The 22,074-nt window shown below is 40.0% G+C and overlaps 1 protein-coding gene across 3 annotated transcripts; it reads left to right on the top strand.

The window, feature by feature from the left end:
• The first annotated feature begins 20 nt into the window (after positions 1 to 20).
• Positions 21 to 20,432, top strand: ARL5A (ARF like GTPase 5A). Of its 3 annotated transcripts, XM_068949390.1 has the most exons (7): positions 21 to 363; positions 725 to 829; positions 2,026 to 2,086; positions 5,179 to 5,326; positions 6,526 to 6,609; positions 11,360 to 11,511; positions 12,287 to 20,432. In XM_068949390.1, exons 1-7 carry the CDS (start codon positions 318 to 320, stop codon positions 12,333 to 12,335), a joined length of 645 nt encoding a protein of 214 aa, XP_068805491.1. In that variant the 5' UTR covers positions 21 to 317; the 3' UTR covers positions 12,336 to 20,432. The 3 variants fall into 3 exon arrangements, with proteins under 3 accessions (XP_068805491.1, XP_068805493.1, XP_068805490.1); XM_068949392.1 differs by lacking the exon at positions 725 to 829 and having other exon boundaries at positions 27 to 363; XM_068949389.1 differs by lacking the exons at positions 21 to 363; positions 725 to 829; positions 2,026 to 2,086 and adding an exon at positions 2,551 to 2,911.
• The last annotated feature ends 1,642 nt before the right edge of the window (positions 20,433 to 22,074 follow it).

Genomic DNA, 22,074 nt, shown 5'->3' with positions numbered 1-22,074 from the left:
TCCGCAGCCTGAGCCCGGCGGGGCGAGGCGAGGCGAGGCGAGGCGAGGCGAGGCGAAGCGAAGCGAAGCGAAGCCGGTCGGTCGGTCGGTCGGTCGGTCGTACGCGGGACGAGCGGCGATGTCCGCGCGCGGGGGGCGCACGGCCCGCAGTGCGCAGCGCGAGCAGGCCCGGCGCGGCCCCAGCTCGCCTCTCCGCCGGCAGGCCGGGCGCCGGGCCGGGCCCTGAGCCGCCCGCCCGGGCGCGGCGAACAGCTCCCTGGAGCAGGTGCCGAGGAGCCCGCGGAGCCCCGGAGCCGCCGCGGGGGCGGCGGCCGAGGATGGGGATCCTCTTCACCAGGATCTGGAGGCTGTTCAACCACCAGGGTGAGGGCGCCGGCGCGGACGGGACGGGACGGGACGGGACGGGTCGGGGCGGCGAGCGGGGCCGCCCGGAGGTCGCCGCGGTGATGGCGGCGCCGCTGTGGCGATGGCGGCGCGCGGCCGCCGCGCGCTCCCCCGGCCGTTGGCGCCGCGCGCTCCCCGGGCCGTTGGCGCCGCGCGCCGCCCGCTCCCTGAGGCGAGGAAACGCAGCGCGGCTTCCGCCACCCTCCCGACGCGGTGCGAAACGGGCCGGTGACTTCCTCTCGCCCGCCGGCGCCCCGAGCGGCCCCCCGTCCCCCCCCCCGTCCCCCAGCGGCCGCCGGTGGCGGGCGCGAACGCAACCCCAATATGTTTTATCTTGTAGCGTCCAGCCCCGCTTCCGATCTCCCGTTGCAACTGATCCCCCTAGCAGCCGCTGTGCTGGCAGCGCCGCACCTGACACTAAACTGCCTAAGTTATGTGGGGTCAGGTAAGCAGATGCTTTTACAATATTGTGCAGTTATGCAAAGTTATTTTAAACTTGCGTTTATATCTGACGGTGTATGTACGACAACTCTGCAAAACCACACAATATTGGTAAAATCGAACGGAAGGAACCCGGCTTACCTGACCCCTGCCCCCCTCCCTCTTTCCTCTGTCATAAATCGATGCGAGTGTGCTTTGCTCACACAGGAACTGATCTCTGGTGGTCTGAAGGCTGGGCAGGCGTATAATGGCTTTTTGTTGCCCCTCTGGACTAGTGGGGGGGGAGGAACCCCTTCTCACAAAGCCTTTACTTGCATGAATAGCCTTATTGAGGTCAATGCTACTTGTGCAAGTAAAAGTTGTGTCATGTAGCCCAGAGCAGGCAGCGCTCGCTTGTCTTGGAAACGAAATTAGAATGTGCGTGACAACACCAGCTGTAGGTTTCAGCTTCAGTTTTGTGAGGTATAGGAAGAAGGCGTTGAACAGAAACAATAATCGATTCTGTCATCGAGCTTCAACGTGTTTTCTCGTATGGGTCAGGGCAGTTCTGCGTAGTACTTGTTGGTTTATCTAAAACTAAATTGCTTGCGTGAGTACTGTCAAACATTCATCAGCAAACGTGTTATCTGGTTCCAGACCTGAGGAAAGGAAAAGAAGACACTGTGGGAGACAGATGGATCACTCTAGCTACAATGCAAACCACTTTTTTTTTTTTTTTTAACTATTTGGAATGAGATTAAGATGTTGCTGGTCATAATAAAAGTATGGCCTTGGAAATGAACATTTAACATGTGTAAGAGCACGTGTTTTGAAGAACTAGCTTAATTAGGGAGGAATAGGGAATGCAATCTGTTATATTTTAGTTGTGTTTCAAAAATGTTTAGAAACTCCAGAAGTGATTCCGTTGTGAGACTGCTCTAGCAGTTTAGAGAAGGAAGAAACCCTGAACTTAATCCGTTAGAAATTATTCATGTGGATGTGCGGACAGGGAAGATGACAATTACGTATCCACTCAGGTTTGTACACCTCTATGTACAGTCTCACTTTTAGGTATGGCCCACGAAACATGGTACCTGAAATATGACAGTGTTTGCTTAGGAAATCAGTCTGAAAATGCAACATTAACCTTGTTTCATAACACGTCCAACATTTTCACAGCAATATTAACTAGGTGACTTACCAGTAATGTTTTTATTTCAGAGCACAAAGTAATCATTGTTGGTCTGGATAATGCAGGAAAAACAACCATTCTTTATCAATTGTAAGTATAAACTGCAGATGATGTTTAATGTATTACAAGGTGGATGTTGTGTATATTGCTCCGACTTGTTTTAGCTGCTTTCCCTGCTTCTTTTTTTACTTCAAGTGCGTTAGGCTGAAGATGACTGAACAGTATAGGTAGCGATGGATCAAAGTGTGTGCGTGTGCGTGCGTGCGTGTGTGTGTGTGTGTGTGTGTGTGTGTGTTCAGAGTTTGGAAAGGTCTGTATTTTGCCTGATGTATGGATAAGATTTTATAGAGAGCTTTTTTTATTAAATCACATTGCTACTAGCACTTAAGTGCAACTACATTTGTTGTCACAGTATAGGCTGTTTGCCAACTGCATAAGCTATGATTGGATTGAGGATTAGCCACAGGTCAACGCTGTTAAGATGATCCATGCCATAATATGTAAATACTAACAAATTGCTCCGTAAGGAGCAAAACTAGTGAAGCCTGACCTCCCCGTGCCCATGGTTTGTGTCCTACATACAAGACCTACTTCATGTCATTTGTGATACAGGATAGAGGAGGAAGGCTAAGCCCCAACTGAGCGCAGGATGGTCCTGAGCAGCCTGCACTGCCTGGTCGGGGCTGTGTTTTGCTCTACCGATGGGTTCCACGTCATTGGTAGCTGTCATCCTTGTTGTGCAGCTTCTGGCCTTAATAGTGGCTTTGACTCATGTTTTAACCTTTTGAACCTTGCTACACATTTACATGAAACTTGTCTGAACCTCATATCTCAGAGTCCTCAACTGTGTTTTGATAAAGGAGCAGAAATTTGTCTGCAGACTCAGAAGCTTCTAGCTGGGACAGGCAGCTCAAGGTCTGTTTAAAAAGGAAACAGGTTTGCATTTTCTCACGTTAAGTAGTCTGGTATTATAAAGCATTTCTGAATAAATATCAGAAATGATTCATGTTAAGTGATAGGACCATTCTTGTCCAATGCTAAACTTAATTTTTTTGAAGGGGGGGGTCAAATTATGATCTGCCTTTGCCTTTCTGAAATGCAAAACTCATGCAGTATTTTCAGCCACTTATATTCTAGCACACTGTGCAAAGAAAGTGGAAGAAATGAACGTGGTTGTTATTATTCAGATTGGGAGGGAGAGATTTAAAAATAAATAAATAAATAGAAAAAAGTGCGCATTTTAAAACCAGTAAGTACTGCTGCTGAGGGCTATCCTCAGTGTATTTTAATGCTGCCTGTGTCTTTCCACTTCCTCCACAAAAGTTTCATGATCCTTCTTCTCACCCTCTTCAGTTTCTCAATCTCAGTGTTTTCTTTTTGTTGTCGTACAGCTAATCTCTATATACCTTCTTTTCCGTTACATGCTTTTTAGCCCTACAGGACTTCCCCATTCTCTGTCTTCCTGTATTCCCCTTCCCCAGTTCTGTTATCTCCTTTGAAAGCGCTCTGCACAAGTACTGTTTCTCAGTTCTTCCTGCAGACTTTTCCTTAAACCTACTCTGATCTTGTATATCCCATTTTTTTTTCTTTTCTACTGTTTGTTCATGGAAGATATATGTTCTGAGCATGAATGTATTTAACTCTTTCTATATGAGATGGGCAGAGATAACTAGCAGGAACACGTTGGTTACTGTACTGACCATTACTTTCATGTTGTGGGCAGTCACAGCAGATGTTGGAGTGGTGATTCCTCTAAGAGATGCTGGCAGCTCCACAGATGCTTCGTTTGCTCCCATTCTCATATTCAGATCTCATCCCTCTCTGGTAGCCATTACATGTTCATGTTTATCTTGTTTCAGGGGAGGGGAAAAAAACCCCTATCATATTGCAGAGTGAGAGATGTCAACAATTTGAGTGTGAAAGGCTGCAAGTTCAGCCAAGGAAAGGAGATTTGTGATAAGCCTTTTCTGAACATTAAAAGAACTCTGCTGAAAACTTACTTTTAAATCTGAAATCAGCCAAGGGCATCTTGCGATATCGCTGTTATTCTTAATTCCATTTTATGGTTCTTTCTCCTTCTTATCCTTCTCTTTCCCTTATCTTAACTTGCTCACCACGCACATTTTAAGGAAGTATCTTGTTATATGCTGAGACACTGGGTAACTAGGATTCTTTTTCAGAATAGTAGACTATCCTTATATCTCTTCAGTTCTTTATATCCTCTTCAAGTAGTATTCTAGTACTATTCCGAATCTCAAATTACTGTCACTGTAACCAAAAGCTCTGCTAAAAGTTCAGAAACTTTTTCGTATAAAGTGATGAACATATCAAGATTATTAAAAGAAAAAATAATCAAGTTTTTTGAAAATGGTTGGCTTTTTTCCTTGAAGCTGCTTTTAATTTTTTGTATGTCCAATAAAGTAGAGTTTAAATAACTTTACCTTCGGGAGTATCCTGAACACCCATTTGGTTGTAACTGTTGATGTGAAACTGGTGGTCTCGATGACAAAGTTGCACCAAGCATCTTTAAAACAATGTATTGTCTGCATTCATCTCTGAAAAGCAGAGTAATTGGACTTGTATAGAAGGGAAGAGAGAAGAAAGTTTGGAAATAATGTAACTGAAGTGTTTCTCAGCTGTGAAGAAAGTACACTACTAGTGTACTATATAGTATGTTTGGAGGATTTGGTTGATGAGTTGGTTTTCTGCAGCCTTGAAAGCCTTGTGGCTTAACTGCATCCTTAAAGGAAAAACAAGTGCTCTCTCCCACACTACATTGCATGCCAAAAATCAGCTTGGAAAAAGAAAAATGACAACTTAAACAGCTTCTGAAGCACATGCTCTCTCAACTTTTAATTTAATTAATTGTAATACAGTTTTGTTCAAAAATGCTTTTTCAGGTGTATAACTTAATTATTTAAAGTACAGCGTTGTTCACCGACTTCTTTCTTACTGTTCTCTCCCCACACACCCCCCATACAGCCCTTGTCTATATTTGCTGCATAAGGTGTGTTTGCTAGAGTTCCCCAGATGAGCTTTCTACCGCAGAATAGTTGTCAACCTGAGTTTTTAAAGAAAGAGGTCAATTTGGAGTTCTAACATAGTTGGTAATGCTGATAACCAATTTTTTAGTTGGTTTTGCATAGGCAGTTTCTAACTGAGTTGATCTCTTCCTTTTGCAGTTCTATGAATGAAGTGGTACATACCTCACCTACAATAGGGAGTAATGTTGAAGAGATAGTGGTTAATAACACACGTTTCCTAATGTGGGATATTGGAGGGCAGGAGTCCCTTCGATCTTCATGGAATACCTACTATACAAACACTGAGGTAAGGATGAATGCCTTCTTGCAAGATGTATTTTAATTTTGGTGATGAAGGAAGTATAACGTACCTGAGATTCGTACCAAATAGTTCCAGAAAATTGTGTTAACTATGCTTTCACTGGTATTGTATCTTTGTCAGATATTCAAGATACTTGTATTTTGGTTTCCAGGTCTTCTCCCTAGCAAGCTGTTTTGCAACGTGATTATGTGTCTTACCTAAGAAATACACGATATGGGTTGCAGTTAAAAACACCTTGCTTGTAAGGATCCTGTGTCGTGGGATCTGCTGCCTCTGGCAGATGCTCAGTCTGTCTTGGTGTTGAGGGAACCTGTAAACAGGTGGCTCTGCTTCTGGAACACGAGTGCTGTATCTCTGCAGGAAACGCTCTGAAAACCTATATCATCCATAACAAGACAGACTGAAAGCCCCGGAAGTTCTTATTCAAAATTGTGGGAGCTCTGCCTTGCAAGATCCCATGATCGATTTACGTAAGCACTCCCCAAGAGTTTTGAGAACTGTTGTTAACAAGAAAATTGTAGCACAAATACAGGACTTGGTTAACATAGGTTAACCAGGTTAACATAATAATTTAAGTCAAAGTTTCTTAGCTGATATCAACTGTGGTTTTAAAAAAAAAGTTAATTGTTATAACAATAAACCTTGTTTTCCTGTGCTTCCCTATGAGATACTATGATTATATCTGCATGTATGCCCTTGAAGTATGGAGCATATGGAGTATGCTTTTTAAATCCATTGCGAGGTCTTACATACATGTTTAGTATTTTAAGTGGAGGGAGAAAGCTGATATCCTTTTCCTTTTTAAGGCTGCAACAAATTATTTGAGGGATCTGTGTGCCACCTCAACTATAGTAAGCAAAGAGCAAAACCAGATCTAGGATGGCATAAGAACACTTTCTTTCAATAAAACTTTTTCACTTGAAAATGGAAAACAGAAATTCAGAAAAGGTGATGTGTCAGAGATGCAATGTATACAAACAACAACGTAAGTTGTAAACCTCACCAATGCTGGGGATAACCTCAGTCTGTGGCTGGGAGTATATCTGGAATAAACTGGTATCTGATAATTGAGTTGACTATCTGGATAATCTCATGGGGATAGTGTTTTGTTCTGTGTTAAGAATGTGTGATCAGAAATATACAGTTCTCTGAAATACTGACTAATGACTTCTAACTTTTTAAAGTTTGTGATAGTTGTTGTGGACAGCACAGACAGAGAGAGAATTTCTGTAACTAAAGAAGAACTATATAAAATGTTAGCACATGAGGTGAGTAGACCCAATGTTTTCGATGTTTTTAAATTTATTGTGAATAAGATTTAGCTGTAAATACATACTAAGGGAAACAGATTCTCACGTTATTTGTAAACGTTTAGACTTAAGCCTGCTAGCTGGAGGTAAAGACAGACCAGAATGGGAGGAAGCCTCTCCAGTGAAGTCCGAGGCAAACGTTAACGGTTGTATTGCCAGCTGCAGGTAGTATCAGAGCTGTCCTGTTCCTGCTAGAGGCTCTGTCTTTTATACAGCTTACTCCCAACTCCCAATAACGTTGTAAATTAATATGGAATTACTGAAGTAAGCTCCTACAAAAGTAGCTTTTCACCTTCTGAGTGCTTCAGAGAAGTAGGAGTTAGGACCTAGAAATGCCTTGTGTCTTTGCTACTTCAGCCCATGTTATGATCTGAATGAGATACTTTAAAAAAACATTGATTTCTCTAAAAGCTAAAGTACCGTTTTTGATAGCTTCACGGTGGCTGAATGTTTTCTGTAGTCAGAATGAAACAGATACGGGCTTATTAACATGTGTTATAGCAACCAGCTATAAAACTGAAAAACTGCCTCTGTGGCCTTTTTGGCATTTAGAAGGTTAACGTTCTTGCAACTGGGAGAATGTTCTGGGGGGTGCATCAGTGTATGCTTGCCCTGTAGGTGAACTTACGTTAACATACCCTCTGTTGCCCACTGTTGTTGCTATTTTTTTCCCCTCTGTCAGGAACAGGTGCGAGTCTTCTAAGGAATAGGTGAGATAAAAGAGGAATGGGAAAAGAGTGAATAGAGACCTTGGGAAAGCAAAATGAGTTTGAGAGGAAACAAAATGAGACAAACAAAGATGAGGAAACAAAATGAGGAAGGGTGCAGGAGGGGAGCTGGAGATCTAGGGGTGAAAAATAAAGAAGTAGGATACTGAAGCAGAGCCTCCCAGTAGCACCTTCTCTTCCCTGCAAGCATCCAAGAAGCTGGTGGATGCTGCCCAGTTACATGAGGGGACAAGGGAACGGAGGCACGGTGAAGGAGTTCAGCCACGTGCATACAGTGGGAAATTGTGCAGCAGAGGCTTACTCCCTCTTTTCTTGACCCAAAAGCTCTTAGGAAGTCCTCCAGCTGTTAAAGACAGGTTACTGGGCTACACCTTTGAGCTTGATGATATGGCTGAAAGCTTAGGTTGTCCTCTTTCTGCAGAACAAAAGTTCTCATGCTATGAGTGAATTGTTCAAACCCTAGTGCAGGGTGGCAGAGAATATAGCAGATATGCTAGAAAAAAGTGGTGTGAAGTTTCCCGATATGTTGTTTTGAACCCCGAAAAAATCCAAAAGCCTGTTTTGCTGAAGACAGAGAGCAACTGACAACAGTTGGTATTTTGGAAAGGTGACGCCAAATGTGTTTAAAAATCCACTTTGCCCTTTCTTTGTGTGCGTAGCTATTTACTGGCGGCAGCAGAAGTGAAACTGAGCAGATTTTTTTTGGAAAGCTGAAGAAACCTGTGCAGTAATAGCCAAGCAATAAATGGGATAATTGTACAAAAGAAAACTGCATGAGAGAAACTCTTAAAACTATGGGACAAAGTTACAGGAGCAGTAGTCTTCATTCTACTTGGAATTGCAGAATGAGAGTATGACCTGCAAGCTTGTAAAGACTCTCTTTAAATTTGAGTCCTATGTCAGGTGTAAGACTGAGCTAGCTCTGTTTCTGATTCATAAATACTGCACTAGAGTTCTTCAGTGTAGAAACCAAGGAGCAGCTATTGCATGACCTTGGAAAAACCCAAATACTTCAGTGGAGTTTACTGTGATGTTAGTAACCTACTCATGAAGTGCCGCAGGACCAGAGCCTTGATTTTTACAAGAGACATTTTTATATGAGCTTGACTACTGCTGGGACTTGTAAGACAAAGATAAGTTTAATGCAAACTGGATCCATTTTTACGAGATGACACCAAGGGTATTAAGCTTCCAAACCTGTGTCAGAATACACAGATGTGCATAAAATACATGGTGTTATATGCTAAAATATTACATCTGTATTTAAACTGTAGCCACTCTCTAGTAGATGGCTGTGGGAAGGGCAAAAACTGTGTACGTATTTCCTTTGGTGTTTATCTCCTTATTAAAACTTGGACGTAATTTGGTAGTCTGTAGCTGTTTTACTTTGTGTTCTCGTGTAATGCTCATGCGTGGATAAATTTCAATAAAGTAAATGCAATTTAAGATAGCCTGCTCTCAGGAAAGCTGAGGAAGTGGAAGAGGAGGATAGGCAAGCCTGTCTTACTTGTGGTGTATTCTTGTGATTAACTTGCAGGGACTTGCGTTATCTGGGCTACTGAAAGGTCCTACTGGATGGCCTGTTTTTTGTTTTTCTTTGTTTAATGATGCCCTTCCTTGTGTTAGTACTACTCCTGTGTGGCTATGCTTGAGTCACTGATGTGATTGGCTGTTTAGCCACCTGAGCAGCGGAGCTGGTGTAAAACCAGTTGTGAAAACATAGGTGAGGAAAAGCCCCAGACCTAGAAGGTCTGACTTTCTTGGTTGAGATGGAGTATTAAATGTGGCATTGGGGGACTGCTGTCTTAGGGTCTGTTGCTGTCATACTTTGAATTTCTGAGCTGTACTAAGTTAGTCTGTTGCAATTGTTAAACAAAATCTGCATGTTCTTTTTCATAATGTAAAAATGAAGATGCAGACGGTATTAATGAACTTACTTTGAAATGAGGGAAGTTTGTAACCCCAAGCAGTATGATTGTCCTTGCTTTGTGTTGGGAGATTATTTCCGTGCTCAAAAAGCATCCATCTAAAAGTAAGTGAGCTCATTCTCTTCAATCAGGACGTTTTCTGTATGTTCTGCTAACTTAACAAATGCTATGACATTTGAAAAGAACTACAATACATATAAAATGAAGTGAAAGTCAATTATGTATTTAGAAGAGCTTTTCCATGAAATCTTTGAAAATCTTTTATTTCTGCTAACGAGTTGAATTGCATTTTTGTTAAGGCCAGATTGAGTTGCCCAGATCAGTTCCAACTATTTTCTGGACCAGTGGACCATTTGGGAATTAATTTTACTGTTGCTAAAAATTAGTACTCCTGTATAGGCATTTAAGTGAAGAGGAGGACTTTTTTTTTTCTTTAAGAGGGACTCGTTTTCAGTAATATGTATCTGTACTAGTGGAGTTCTAAGCAGTTTGAGATAAAAATAAAATTGCCCCTAGAATTGCTGTTCTCTAAATTCTGTTAGTACTGATGTTTTAAATATTGCATTGTCCTTACAGGGACATTTCTTTATTTGTAATGTGATTGTTCAGGTAAACCTCCCATGTTTTGATTCTAAAGTACTGTTAAGTGATGATTTTTCTAAAAATTCGTTGCATCCTCTACATAAGATGTTGTTGTGGCTTGCTTTACACTCTGCCAGTGGAAGCCTTAATGCTACTTAACTGGTGCGAGTCTGCCTCACAGAAGGCTGCTGCATAGGCTGAGAATACGACTGGTTTCTGGTGTGCTGTGGTGCCAGGCTTGATGCTAGCAGGCATGCCAGTGAGGCTTGGCAAGGTTTTACCAGTGTTTAAAGCGTTCTGGCGGCAATGGATCCCACTCTTCCCCCAGATAAGAACTGTCTTAAAAGAAGTGTTTTATGTCTTACAATGTGATATTCTTGATAAAAGCCAGACAGCAAAATGCCATAGTTTGTTTGGTTTGGATACAAAGGTAGGAGTGACCTGCTAGGCAGGGGTTAAATGGAAGGCCTTGACTGGTAAACAGATATATGAGTTACTATAATTGCGCAGTACTGTGCTCATTACAGAGTTATCAGGTGCCTCTGTTCCTCATGGAGGTAACAAAATAATGTAGGTAGTGGGCATTTTGGTCAGCTGGATCAAAAGATTTTCTGAGGTTAAACTCCTCTTGCAGGTGGTGTGTTGTTTGTTGCTTTTCTTGTTTTTTGGCTAGCGCTTAAGATTCACTAGTCTATTGTCACGTTCTTTGTCTCCGAGGGCTGATTCACAGTCATCTGGCGGTAATGGACCTTGGTTCTTGAGACCATCTGCAGTCGTTATTCAGTGTTACACCTCTTATCTTCTGAAGTGTGAAAAAGGCAGCAACCTTGATTGGAGAGAATAGGTGGGCCAGGTCTAGGGAAGCTCCTTCTTGGCTCCTGCTGCTATATATAAGCTGTTAATCTTTTGCATGATCATCGCCTTGCATTGACACCTTATCAGAGATGGATGAATGGCTTTTGATTCCTCCAGTTCTAGAAGCTTAATGACTATGCCTTAGGTGAGTTAGGGTCTATAAGCCCTCCTGCTTGTCCCTTTAATTCAGTTACCTCATGCCACTGTAGCAGTGACTAACTTGGGCTTAGTCTTTCCCTCTTTTGTCCTTCCCCACCAGACAGGGCACTTACTTAACTTCTGAGAATATGCTGTTAAAATCTCTTAAGGAGTCACAGCTACACATGGGAAACGTTCCAGATTAAATGTCCGAAGCAGTAGGTCAAGCAGATGCTGTTGGAGGGGAGTAGTTATATTTTGAAAATTAATAAAGTAGCTTTGGGGCTTGAAGCTTCCAGAATCCAAAACCAGAATTTGAGCTTGGTATTAAAGTTAATGGCACCTCTATGCATGGATATTGCAGTATTCACGGTCACTTCCAAGTCAGGATTTCAGCCTAGTTAGATTGCTAGTAGAAAATATGACTATTTGTCCCTTTGAGATTTCATCTTTTTTTTTCTCCTCCTCTCTCACTAGGACTTGAAAAAAGCAGGTTTGCTGATCTTTGCTAACAAGCAAGATGTTAAAGAGTGTATGACAGTAGCTGAAATCTCTCAGTTTCTGAAACTAACTTCAATTAAAGATCACCAGTGGCACATTCAGGCATGCTGTGCTCTAACTGGAGAGGGGTAAGAATTATTCTTGTTGGAGTCGGAGAATCTTGAACGTTGTTGGTATCTTTATTGTGGTATTTGTGGTTTAACACACATTCCTATCCTGTCATTAACGATGTAACACTTGATTTTTGTTTTCAGAATGTATTGACTTAGGATCACGTGTAACTTTGATTCAGCAACAAATTAAAAAGGTGCCAAATGGACTTTGGGATGTAGTTGTTGCTACTGTTTTTAAGAACATCTCTTTAGTATACCACGTCACTTGCTTACTAATGCCTGTGGCTGCAGCAGTTGCAAAGAAATCAGATTTCTTGGTATTGGCATAGAAAGCATGTGCGTGCTCAAGTGAACAGGGAATTCAGACTTCTGGTTTCTTTTCTGACATCCCTGAAATAAGCTCAAGTGGAGACCACAGTGATTGAAGACCAACTTTCAACGTCAAATCTGCAGTCTGACCTCACAGTGGTATAACTTTAAATAATTTAGACCTAACCGGGGATCGGGGGGCAGGGAAATTTCCTGATCATAATTGGAGATAACTTCAGTATACTTTCATGAGAAATACTGACATCTGAAGTCTGTCACCATAGATCGCATAATGAGATCTAGCAGTGTTAGGAATGATTTGGTTTTAGAAATGATTCCTTCAGTAAGAATTACAGAGATCTTAGGAAAAGTTTGGTTGTTGTTCATGTGAGTTGGTATGATGGAATTATCTTTAAAATTATCCTGAGGAGTGTATGTATTCCTAAAAATTGTAATTATACTCATCTCTTTTTGTTGACAGACTGTGCCAAGGACTCGAATGGATGATGTCGAGACTTAAGATCAGATGATTTTTAATGACCTGTTTGCACAGACATTGCTTTAAAAAAAAGAAAAAGAAAAAGCTGTACCCATGATTACCTTGACGGTCGCAGATTTAATGAGTTAGATGTATTTATATGGAACTGATTTCAACTTCATTTTCTACATAGATACAAACACCTATATGAATTAAGACCATTCAGCAAAAAGAAAGATGCAGTCGATGGCTCCAGTTCGGTTTCCTGTTTTTTTTTTTTTTTTTTTTTTTTTCCTGGGGATGCGTGTAAAAGCTGTGATCAACCTTCTTTTCAAGATACAGCCACTCACAACGGTCTGATGCTGAGCGTGGTGAAGATGAAGTGAGAGGAAGGAGCTTTTAATTTTGAGTTTTATTATTCCATTGTAGTCCTCTCTTGTTGAATAAGTTGGCTTCATTATTCCAGTAAATTAGCAAGCAAATCAATGGCATAGATATCAACTTTCCAGTATTTTTAAAGTTACTGATGCTACAGATGCAAAAATATTTTCCTGTATGTGTACTGTACATATTTGTGTATATTTATACCTCAATTTTAGGTTAATTGCAATCTGTTCAGACCAGTGTGTAAAACTGAGTCAATATGTTGACAATAGTACTAATATTTGACATTTCCAACACGTCAGAAGTTCTTTTCTTTTGTTATCTGTACAGCTGTAATGTCCATCCGGCACCTGACTCACCACAACTTTATAAAGCAAACTCTCTTTTAAGACAATTGCTTGTTTCTCCCATGACTTTTTTTTCATTAGGGAAGATGCCATAAAGGATTGGGACCTATGGATTGAATTTTAAACTGCAGTATTGGCAAACAGTGAAAATTTGCCAGAGTTTAAAACAAAACTAACTTTTTAATTGTAGTTGCCATTGGATTCGATGATTTCAAAAAGTACATGTCATCCTGTCCTGTGCTACCGCTTTTTCTTTTTTGTAGTACATGTTCATTTATGATTTAAGTCTAGTAAAAGTACCTTTAGCTTTCGTAAAGGGGAAAACGCCTTTTTTTTTTTTTTCTTTTTTCTTAACCAAAGAAGAGACATGAAAGTATTTTTAAAAGTCCCACTGGAATCTTGCAAAACTAGTCATACTCTGTATTAAGTGTTTTTCAGAGGAAGAGGCACACTTCTCTCTGATACTCCAAAATGTGCACATAGATATGTGCAGTGGATTGAACTGGGAAGGGGAAAGGGGGACACAATAGATTACACTACTTGAAAAGCTGTGGTCCCACAGAAGTTGCTGGCAGTACTTCTGGAAAATAACTCCCTTGCATGATCCCCAGGTGAGTTATAAAGAAGTATCAGAACACTATGTAATTATCTTTTCTCACTGTATTATTTAATGGGATGGATGTCCATACGGAAGAAGCTTGAGAATTATCGTTTTAATGGATACAGGCTTTTCATTAGGATGAAAGTTGGATGGTTTGAAATGTTATCAGTGCTGTGAAAGTATACATAGCCTTAATTGTAGGCTTTTACGTTGGAGATGTGTTTGAGGAGTATCGTAAAATGAAATAAAACTTTGTTTAAAATGTCCTTCCCTTTCTTAGCTCATGAATTTGATAAGGATGGAAAAGGCATTTTAAAGGAAAAGCTTAGTTTGAACTTTTAAAGGTGCCTACAGACAGCACATCTTTGTTAGGTGGTAATGTAGTCAGTACGCCTGCCTTCCCATTTGACTGCTTTGCTGGGGATCATGTTGTGAATTTGTGGAGGGGCAAAAGGGAGCCAATTTCAAAAGTCTTTATTTAATAAAGGCAGGTAAAGAATGCAACTTTTTAATATGTTTTTGCTATCTCCTTATTATGCTAACTGGGTAGGGAATCTGCTCTCTGTTAAACATTTTAATGTGTACATGCATATGTTTATAGTGCATGCACATAGCTATTGGTGTTTAACTGGTGTATTGCAAAATGTATACATGTTTGAAGAAGTAATTAATGCAAAGACTTTTTTCACTTTACCTGATAATATCCTCAAGAAACAAGCTCTGTGCACACTTGCATATAAAACCGAATTGTACTTTTTATAGTCTTAAATCAGACTTGCTTATAAACATAAATGTTTGGGCTTTGAGTCGTATGTCTTCCCTTCCATCCCTTTGACGTACTTCACTGTAGTATTTTTAAATTCTGTATTTTGCCTGAATGTGCAGGTTTTGTATGTGTGTTTTTTAAGAAAATGAGTTTTAATGGAACAAAAACCATGGGGCAGTATTCTTATACCTACATTTTGCTGGAATTTGCTGCTCATTCCCTTGCTTAAATTTTTAGGACATGGTGTATGTTTTATATAATGAAAATGTATTGTTTTTTTTCCAGGTGTAGCCTGTGTTGCGATACTGTTTACTCTCGCTCTCCTTTTCCCTCTCAGTATTCTGGCTATTTCCACTTTCTGTGGCCTCTGCAATACTGCACGGTCCACTTAATTTTTATTTTACAAGGGCCAAGAGACCCTAGCGGGGAGATGAGAATAACAGCGTACGTGGAAGACCGCCTGCTAAAGCAATGTCCCTTGTGCCCTGAAGTGCTTGTAGTCCAAAACGTAGGCAGATGTCTGTGTGTTGAGCAGTGCACAATAGAGCCTTGACCAGCTGCAAGAGTGGGTGTGTGTCATATCGCATATGAGGAGGCTTCTTTTTTATTTTGTTATCGCAGAGTATTTTAGAGGTTATCTTAGAGGGAAGATTTGCTGTGTCAGTAGCTAGAATTTGGTGGTGGCCAGTTCTGTCTGAAGCATCAGGTTCTCTATTTGCCGTTTCCAAGAATGACAGGTTTTGTCTGTGGTAACTGGGTGACTCTCTGTTCCCCCTTGCTAAGCAGAGGTGACAATCCAAATTCTCACCTTGCCTGATTTTTTGACTTTGCTTAAAATTAAGTGCAGCGATTCTCTCGAAGCAGGGTAAGAACAGAATGTCTGCATCCTTGTGTTGCCGTGAAAGTGTTTTGTAAAAAAAAAAACTACCTGAAAGTGTTTCATGAAAACAAGTGTATCTACTCCAAAAACTGAGATGATCATTAGCAGAATTTATGAGTATACACCCTCGTGATAGTATTGTAGCTGAGATGGTCTTTTCCTACACACTTTGCCTTTTGTGTAAGTTTAGTTTTTACGTGTTTTTTTTTTTTTCTTTTTTTAAACTTAGTCACTGGGTAGAGTTGGGGAAGAGTAGAGAAACTTTTGAACACACAAGCCCTTTTTTGTCATTCTTGTTTACAGCTTTTTCTTTTCCCCTTAGGACATGTCACCCTTTTTTGCTCAACTGTGTAGTAGTAAAGGAAATTTAACTTTGTGTTGATGCTGTTTTCAGTGCATTCAGTTATTGTTTAGAAGTCATTGTCTTAACAATGACTCATGAACTTTATTTGTACTGCTTTTGTGTTTTCACCCTTTGTGTGTGTTGTGTTGTCTTGACCTTCAGCTAAAACTTAAGATTGCTTACTGCTCTTTGTTCTTCATATAATTCATTCTTAGGATATTATAGGGAAAAAGGAATGGCTTTTTAAAAAGGGTTATTTAAGTTGATGCTGCAGAATGCCATTTTACTGGCAAAATTATAGCAGTAAATCATATATTTCAATAACTTAATATTTTAAGATGTTTCTTTTAGGTTAGCAAATAAGCTTGGTAAATCAGCTGTAATGTGTGCTGCTCTGTGATCTGGGAATTACACAGATTTTTAAATTGTGACGGGAGGTAGGATATAGAACTTTGAAAATGTGAACAGGGATCTAGTAATCATCACTATTTTGTTTTTTTCAGGGAGGCTTAATAGCTGTTTTCCTATGCATTATGTAGTATGGTCCTAGGTGTATGTATGCACGTGTGAATGCTAAATCTATCTGATAGGCACCTAATACAGTCTATGCAGCCCAAGTGCCTAAAACTAATTCAGTAATCAGTTTTTTCCTCTGTATGTTACAATTTCCGTTTTCTTTAAAAATAGATATATTTGTATAAAAGCATCTCGTTGTGTTTAAATGAGTGTTCTTTCCCCTCACTACATATCAGATTTAACATGATTTATGACAAATTTATTTTTTGCAATTCTTGAGGCTTTTTACCATCTACATTCCAAGCACTTTACCACTTATCAGACGGTATAGAGATAGCTTCCTTTGTGAAAGACAATACTAAATTTATCCTTGTAACAGATTGGTTAACTAGAATTCTTTTCAAGAAACTGTGTTTAAAAACCGTAATCCAAGAATACTTGGCCTTGTACGCATCCTCATGTAAGTAGTTCCTTTCTAATTGGCTAATAAAACATTAGCTTTGCTAGGCTGTCAGACAAATTATGTCTGGAAAATATATTTTTTTCCAGCTAATTAAAATGAATGTAACATTAAGCCTTTTAAATGGTGCATCACTGAGCATTATAGGATAAGAATGATGTGATTTTACAAAGAACGGCACTAAGAAAGAAAAAATGTCTTTGCATAGAGTTGTGATATGTATTATAAATATAAATGTGACTTGAATATAATTGTTGCAGTGAATATATTAAACATACACAAGTAAGAAATTATAAATGGTTGCCACAGTAACTTTTTTATAATGCTCTTTAGAATCATAAACAGAAATAGCATTCTTGCCTTATTAGGGTTTTACTGGTTAATTTTTATAAATGGTATTGTACAGAAACTTTTGGAAAACTTTCTTCACATCATATACTAGCCTTTATTCATAACAGGAACATAAGCATATACCACCCTGAGCCTTTAGGCCAGTTTTCTTGCGAGTAGGCACACAAGCTGGGAGGTTTTTTTTAAGCTTTTCCTATTTGTAAATTTAGAGGACTTAGCTGATACTGAATTAACTTAGAAATGCTGCTTTACCTAGAAGGTTATAAATCATTCTTTGTAAAATATCAGCTCAGTGTTACTTTCATCTAAATACTTCTTGTATCAAACGCTGTGGAGCGGAGAGTAGAAGAGGCCAAGGAAAGGCTTATTCTCCTGCAAAGGGATTCAAACGATAAAAAACAGAGAACCCGAAACTCAAAAGCAGGAGCCCTTTTATGGCTGATAAGTTCAAGATTGGTAGTATATACTAGAGGAATAGTAACTGAGCCTATTTAAACTGTCTGTCTGGATAATGCTTATATTTTGAATGCTTTCGGCATATCTTCAACTGTTCTTACTACATTCTTTTCAAAACTATTACTCCTTTAATCACAATTCCATATATAACGTGTGCTCACTGCTTTGATGCAAAGTTTGCAATTCTGGTTCTCCGAGTGCAGAGGCAAGCAGGTGCCGGAGGGGAACCCTGTCCTTAGGCTTTACCAAATACTGGATTATAATGCTAATCTCCAACACTAAGCCTGTAATGTTTTGAGTATAAAATAAAGTTCTCAAGATTAGTAAACTAGTGATTAGTTGCATTATCGTATATTATCTGGCTGTTCTTTTACAAATGCAAAGTCATGTCCTTATGTGTATGTTTTAAACATATAACGAGGGTCATATTTATTTTGCTCACTTGTATTTTGTACTTCTCTTTCTAGAAAGCTTGTCATCTTTTTTGAAAGAAATAGATAAAATGTGGCTAACACTGATACTGCAATAAAATTTCATTCCAGAACTTCCAAAACTATTGCTTAAAGTTAATACAAAGACTTGCGAAGGCTGGCTTGTCCTGGCTTGAACACTTCTGTGTCTTAAATTTAAGTATGTTTATTACTGTAGCTAAAACTTTATAAAGCTATTGATTATAATAAAGTTCAATTATGATTCTATTAAGAAACTTTTTCTCTGAAACCTTGAACTGTTTCCTCCTTATCTCTTTCTGCCTTTCCTGGCTTCTTAAATCTGCTTTTTCTTTTAGTAAAAGTTCTCTTTAAAGAGATGAACTTAAAAGTTCATTTAGTCTAGTTCTTTTAATTCTTGTTTGAAGAGGTGAAACAAAACATCAGTTTGACCTAGATTTGTCAGGAAGAAGGCGGGGAGCTGTGTGCCATCATATGTACGCGTTTATATGAAACTTCAGGATTGCTCATTCCTGAAAAATGAACGTATCTCTGTTATTTTAAGGTGAAAGCACTTGTTAAAATTGTACTGTTTGCATTAAAAATCCTCATCTGTTTTGTGGCGAAACTCTCAGAGCAAACGTAAGATTTCTGACCTAGTGTACGGGGTTGTCTGGATAATTGTCTGATTGGGGCTGTCTGACAATTGAGATTAGAAGCAATGTTTCCCTAAAAGGATGCATTCAGGATCCTAGGGTGAACGAATACGAGCTAATGCGCACCTGTATGATGACAGGGTGTTGCGGGAGATTCTTTGCAACGTGGTGCACGTTTCATCAGAAGTAAGTATGTGTCTGCTGGTTTTGAACAGAAAGGACAATAAATCTGATGGGTGAAATGCTCTTTTTTTATAGGAACTACTAAGTTTCGTGGTGTACCTACCACGCATACAAGCTCACGTATCCCAGGCTAGTATTTGCAGCCTTGTGAGAGCTGAGGGGTTACAGGTAACTTCCCATAAAGGAAAAGAGATGAAAGTGAAGCTATCTCAAAAAATATTAGCGTGTGACTGCACTTGAGGTATGTTGCTGGGCAGCTCTGCCGCCTGAATACAGTCTCGTCTGTACGCATGCGTTCTGGACTTTGTTTTATTTCTAACTGCACGCACAACGTGTGTACAGTAATCCTGTTGTAGCATAAGCTTTCTGCTAATGTAACGTGTAGGCAGATGTTATTGTTAACCGAGTTCTGAGGAAATACAGTAAGTGCATCAAAGTGTCTTTTATTATGGTGGTGTAATAGATGGCAAAATGTTTTCTGCGCTGTGCATCCTTCTCCCTCCTACTTTAGCTGACTGTTTCTAGCTGAAGTCCGTGTCCTTCCCACGAAACGCTGCTGTTTGTGGTTGGGCAGGCTTCAGCTCCGGCGGCGGCCGCGCGCTCCCTCGCAGCCCGGGGGCCGGAGCGGCCCCACTCCTGGGCCGCCTGCGGGCGCTTGCTTCTCGCTCTGTCTTTTTCTCGTAGCTCAGCTTTTTCTTGACTTTGCTATGACTTTTTAGGAAAACTGCTCTTGTTTTTCTTTTGAATCCAATCACACATACAGTGATTATAGGAGAAAAAAAAAAATCTTTGTCAGATACTTTTTTTCCTATCTGCTTTAAGACCGGCTTTCTCTGAAATGTTTGTCCCTTAGGCCACACTCCTGGTGGCTGCCTCGCCTGGTGCTGTCTGATCTTAGTCTGCAGAGCCTCTCTGTATTGGAGGACATTTAAAATATATATATATATATATTCACACAAATATTTTGGAAGGTTTTTATTCCAGTATGTTTTTAGAGCTAAATACCTTTATTCTTTCAGTCTGCGCACAATAAATTGTTTGCCACTGCTAAACTCCAACCACTTTACTTCTGCATCCAACAACTGAATATTTTGTGTGCAGTGAACTTGATGAAGTGACCCTTGGGTTAGTCATTAATGCCTATTATATGAAACTGTAAATAGACTTTTATAATGAATATACTGTGTTACTTTTGGCCTTTTTTTCCCCGTTGACCATATGAAAATTCAAGAATGCTACAATCTCTTTAATTGTCCTGTTTTTTTAAATTAAAACATAATATAGTACTTTTTACATCCTATTACAACTTTTTAAAAATTGCAAGTCATGTCTGTATGTAACACAGAGTTCCTCAATATGATGTTGAATTAGATGCAACGCAGAGTAGTTAACATTGTGAGAATTAATAACTGTTATTAACTCTTTTTGTTCTGTCTTGATTTTTTTTGTCCATGATTCTTGACATTTGGAAGGGTTTTTTTTTCCAGATGTACGTACATGCGTGTGTGTGTGTGTATGTAGGCAAACTATTGGGGTCATGCAAAGGAAGATACAGATCGTGGAATAATGAAATTTGTCTGAATTCTTTGCACATAAATAAAGATATACTATAAATACTGGTACTGTTGAAGACTTGCTTCTGAGGTCCTTGTACTGTTGAATCCTTTAAACAAAAAAAAAAATCCCATTATTACCTGTATGTATATCTCTAAAACATGATTTGATGGCTGCATATTTGAGCTGTGTAAACAACTAATAAACATGATTATTTGTATTAAGTTGGCAGAATAATTTACCTCATCATTTTAAACTAACCTTACCATTTTCAGAACGGGGTTGAGAATGTTTTTCAAGGCATATAAGTACTCAACAGCTTCCAGTTTGGCTTAGTTGGCTTAGCCTCGCGTGTTCGGCCAGTAGAGTTGCTACTGCTCACAACAGCATGTGAGCGCTTTTTAACCGTGTGGTTAGCGATGGCTTGGGCCGATGCTGGGTTCTGTCCTACCGAAACGGCAGCATGTCGACGGCGGGATGCTGACCTCAAAAGAGCATTGAGCATGTGCCAAGTGCACTTTCAGACAAGCGATAACTTTGTAATTTGCATCCTGTGACAATCCCCCCGCCACGCTGCGTTGGTACGTTGTGGGGAAGCTCTTCCAGTGGAGGGGAATACATGCTGAGAGTTGCCCCGTGGAAGAGGCCCAAGTCTTGACCCACCTGCTTTTGCCTCAGTGAGCATCTTCGAGCCCCGTCTACCGCGTGAGGCTACGCAGGACGCTGAGTCTTCCCGTGCTGTTGCAATATGGATTTCCCTGGGCTTCCAGAAAACCATTATATACGATGCACTAAATGGCTAGTAGTCCAAATGCTCTGTAGACTGAAAAAGTGTATTTATTTTCTTGAAAGGCTCTAAATAATATATCGGACAACACTCAAGTACAGGCTGTTTTGCTTGTGGGGTGCTATTATAAATAGTATGCTTGTATCCATAGCTAACAGGCCCGATGTGGAGTCTCTCTTGCTCCAAGATGGTGAAAATTTTACAAAATTTATGCTGTAGTGAACAGACTAGCTGATAAATGAAGGAAAGTCTTGAACTTTACTTGATATCTGAATTTTCATAAGACTTTCCATCTCTCTCTCTCTTTTTTTTTTTTCCCTCCTCCCAGCTTTCTTAAAACATGCCTCAAGAAAGAGAGTGAAGAGCATGTTTAGTCCTCTTACGGACGTGTTACCATAACAAGAGAAAGCTGCTTTCCAAAGCTAAATTTCAGTTTTGTCTCTCTGCAGAGCAGCTTCTGTGTACATCAACCAAAGTGCACAGGAGAGAGACCAAGACTGTTGCCAGATAATAGTGAAAGTAATAAATTGTCTCTGAGCCTGGTATCGTGCCTTTCCTTGCTCGTGCATAATAGCGTGCAAAATGCCGCCAAGATGTCTATAATGCAGTATTCTTGCACATTTTTCAGTTGTAGAGTATATTTCTACTCTGTTCTGCTCAAAGTAGAGCTGCACAAAATAACACAGTAATTACAAATGTAACTTGGGAGAAATACTTCCTTTCATTGGGTCTGGAGGATATTGTGTCATTACCAGAGTCCTTTTTTTTTTGCGTGTTTAAAAGGCCCAAACAAGGCTCTGTTAATGGAGTAAGCAGTATATGCTTCAAAAAATGTTACGAACTCCAAAATTACCAGTAGGTGTCTTTAGTAAGTAAAAACTTTTAGAAATAGGCATTTAACATGCCTTCTGAATGATAATTGTATTTGGAGCAAAAACTTGTTTGAATCTTCTTTTTTGCTTTTTCTCCTCTACCAAACAGGTTTGGGAGGCAGCAGAAGTAGCTGCGTGCTGCAGGGTCATCCATATGTGGCTGAGATGAGTTTTTTGCTCAAACGGCTCCTGTTCCCAGGTTTCCAT

The sequence above is a fragment of the Struthio camelus genome, chromosome 6, assembly GCF_040807025.1.
Source record: "Struthio camelus isolate bStrCam1 chromosome 6, bStrCam1.hap1, whole genome shotgun sequence".
Classification (NCBI taxonomy): domain Eukaryota; kingdom Metazoa; phylum Chordata; class Aves; order Struthioniformes; family Struthionidae; genus Struthio; species Struthio camelus.
Note: the sequence above shows the minus strand (reverse complement) of the source record. Positions and strands in the feature narration are given on the sequence as shown.

Excerpts from the sequence above, each read along its gene's own strand:
- ARL5A (XM_068949389.1), top strand. The coding sequence starts at position 2,646 with ATGGTCCTGAGCAGCCTGCACTGCCTGGTCGGGGCTGTGTTTTGCTCT. Across the intron at positions 6,610-11,359 it reads ATAAAATGTTAGCACATGAG|GACTTGAAAAAAGCAGGTTT; the intron begins GTGAGTAGACCC and ends CTCTCTCACTAG. Across the intron at positions 11,512-12,286 it reads TGTGCTCTAACTGGAGAGGG|ACTGTGCCAAGGACTCGAAT; the intron begins GTAAGAATTATT and ends TTTTGTTGACAG.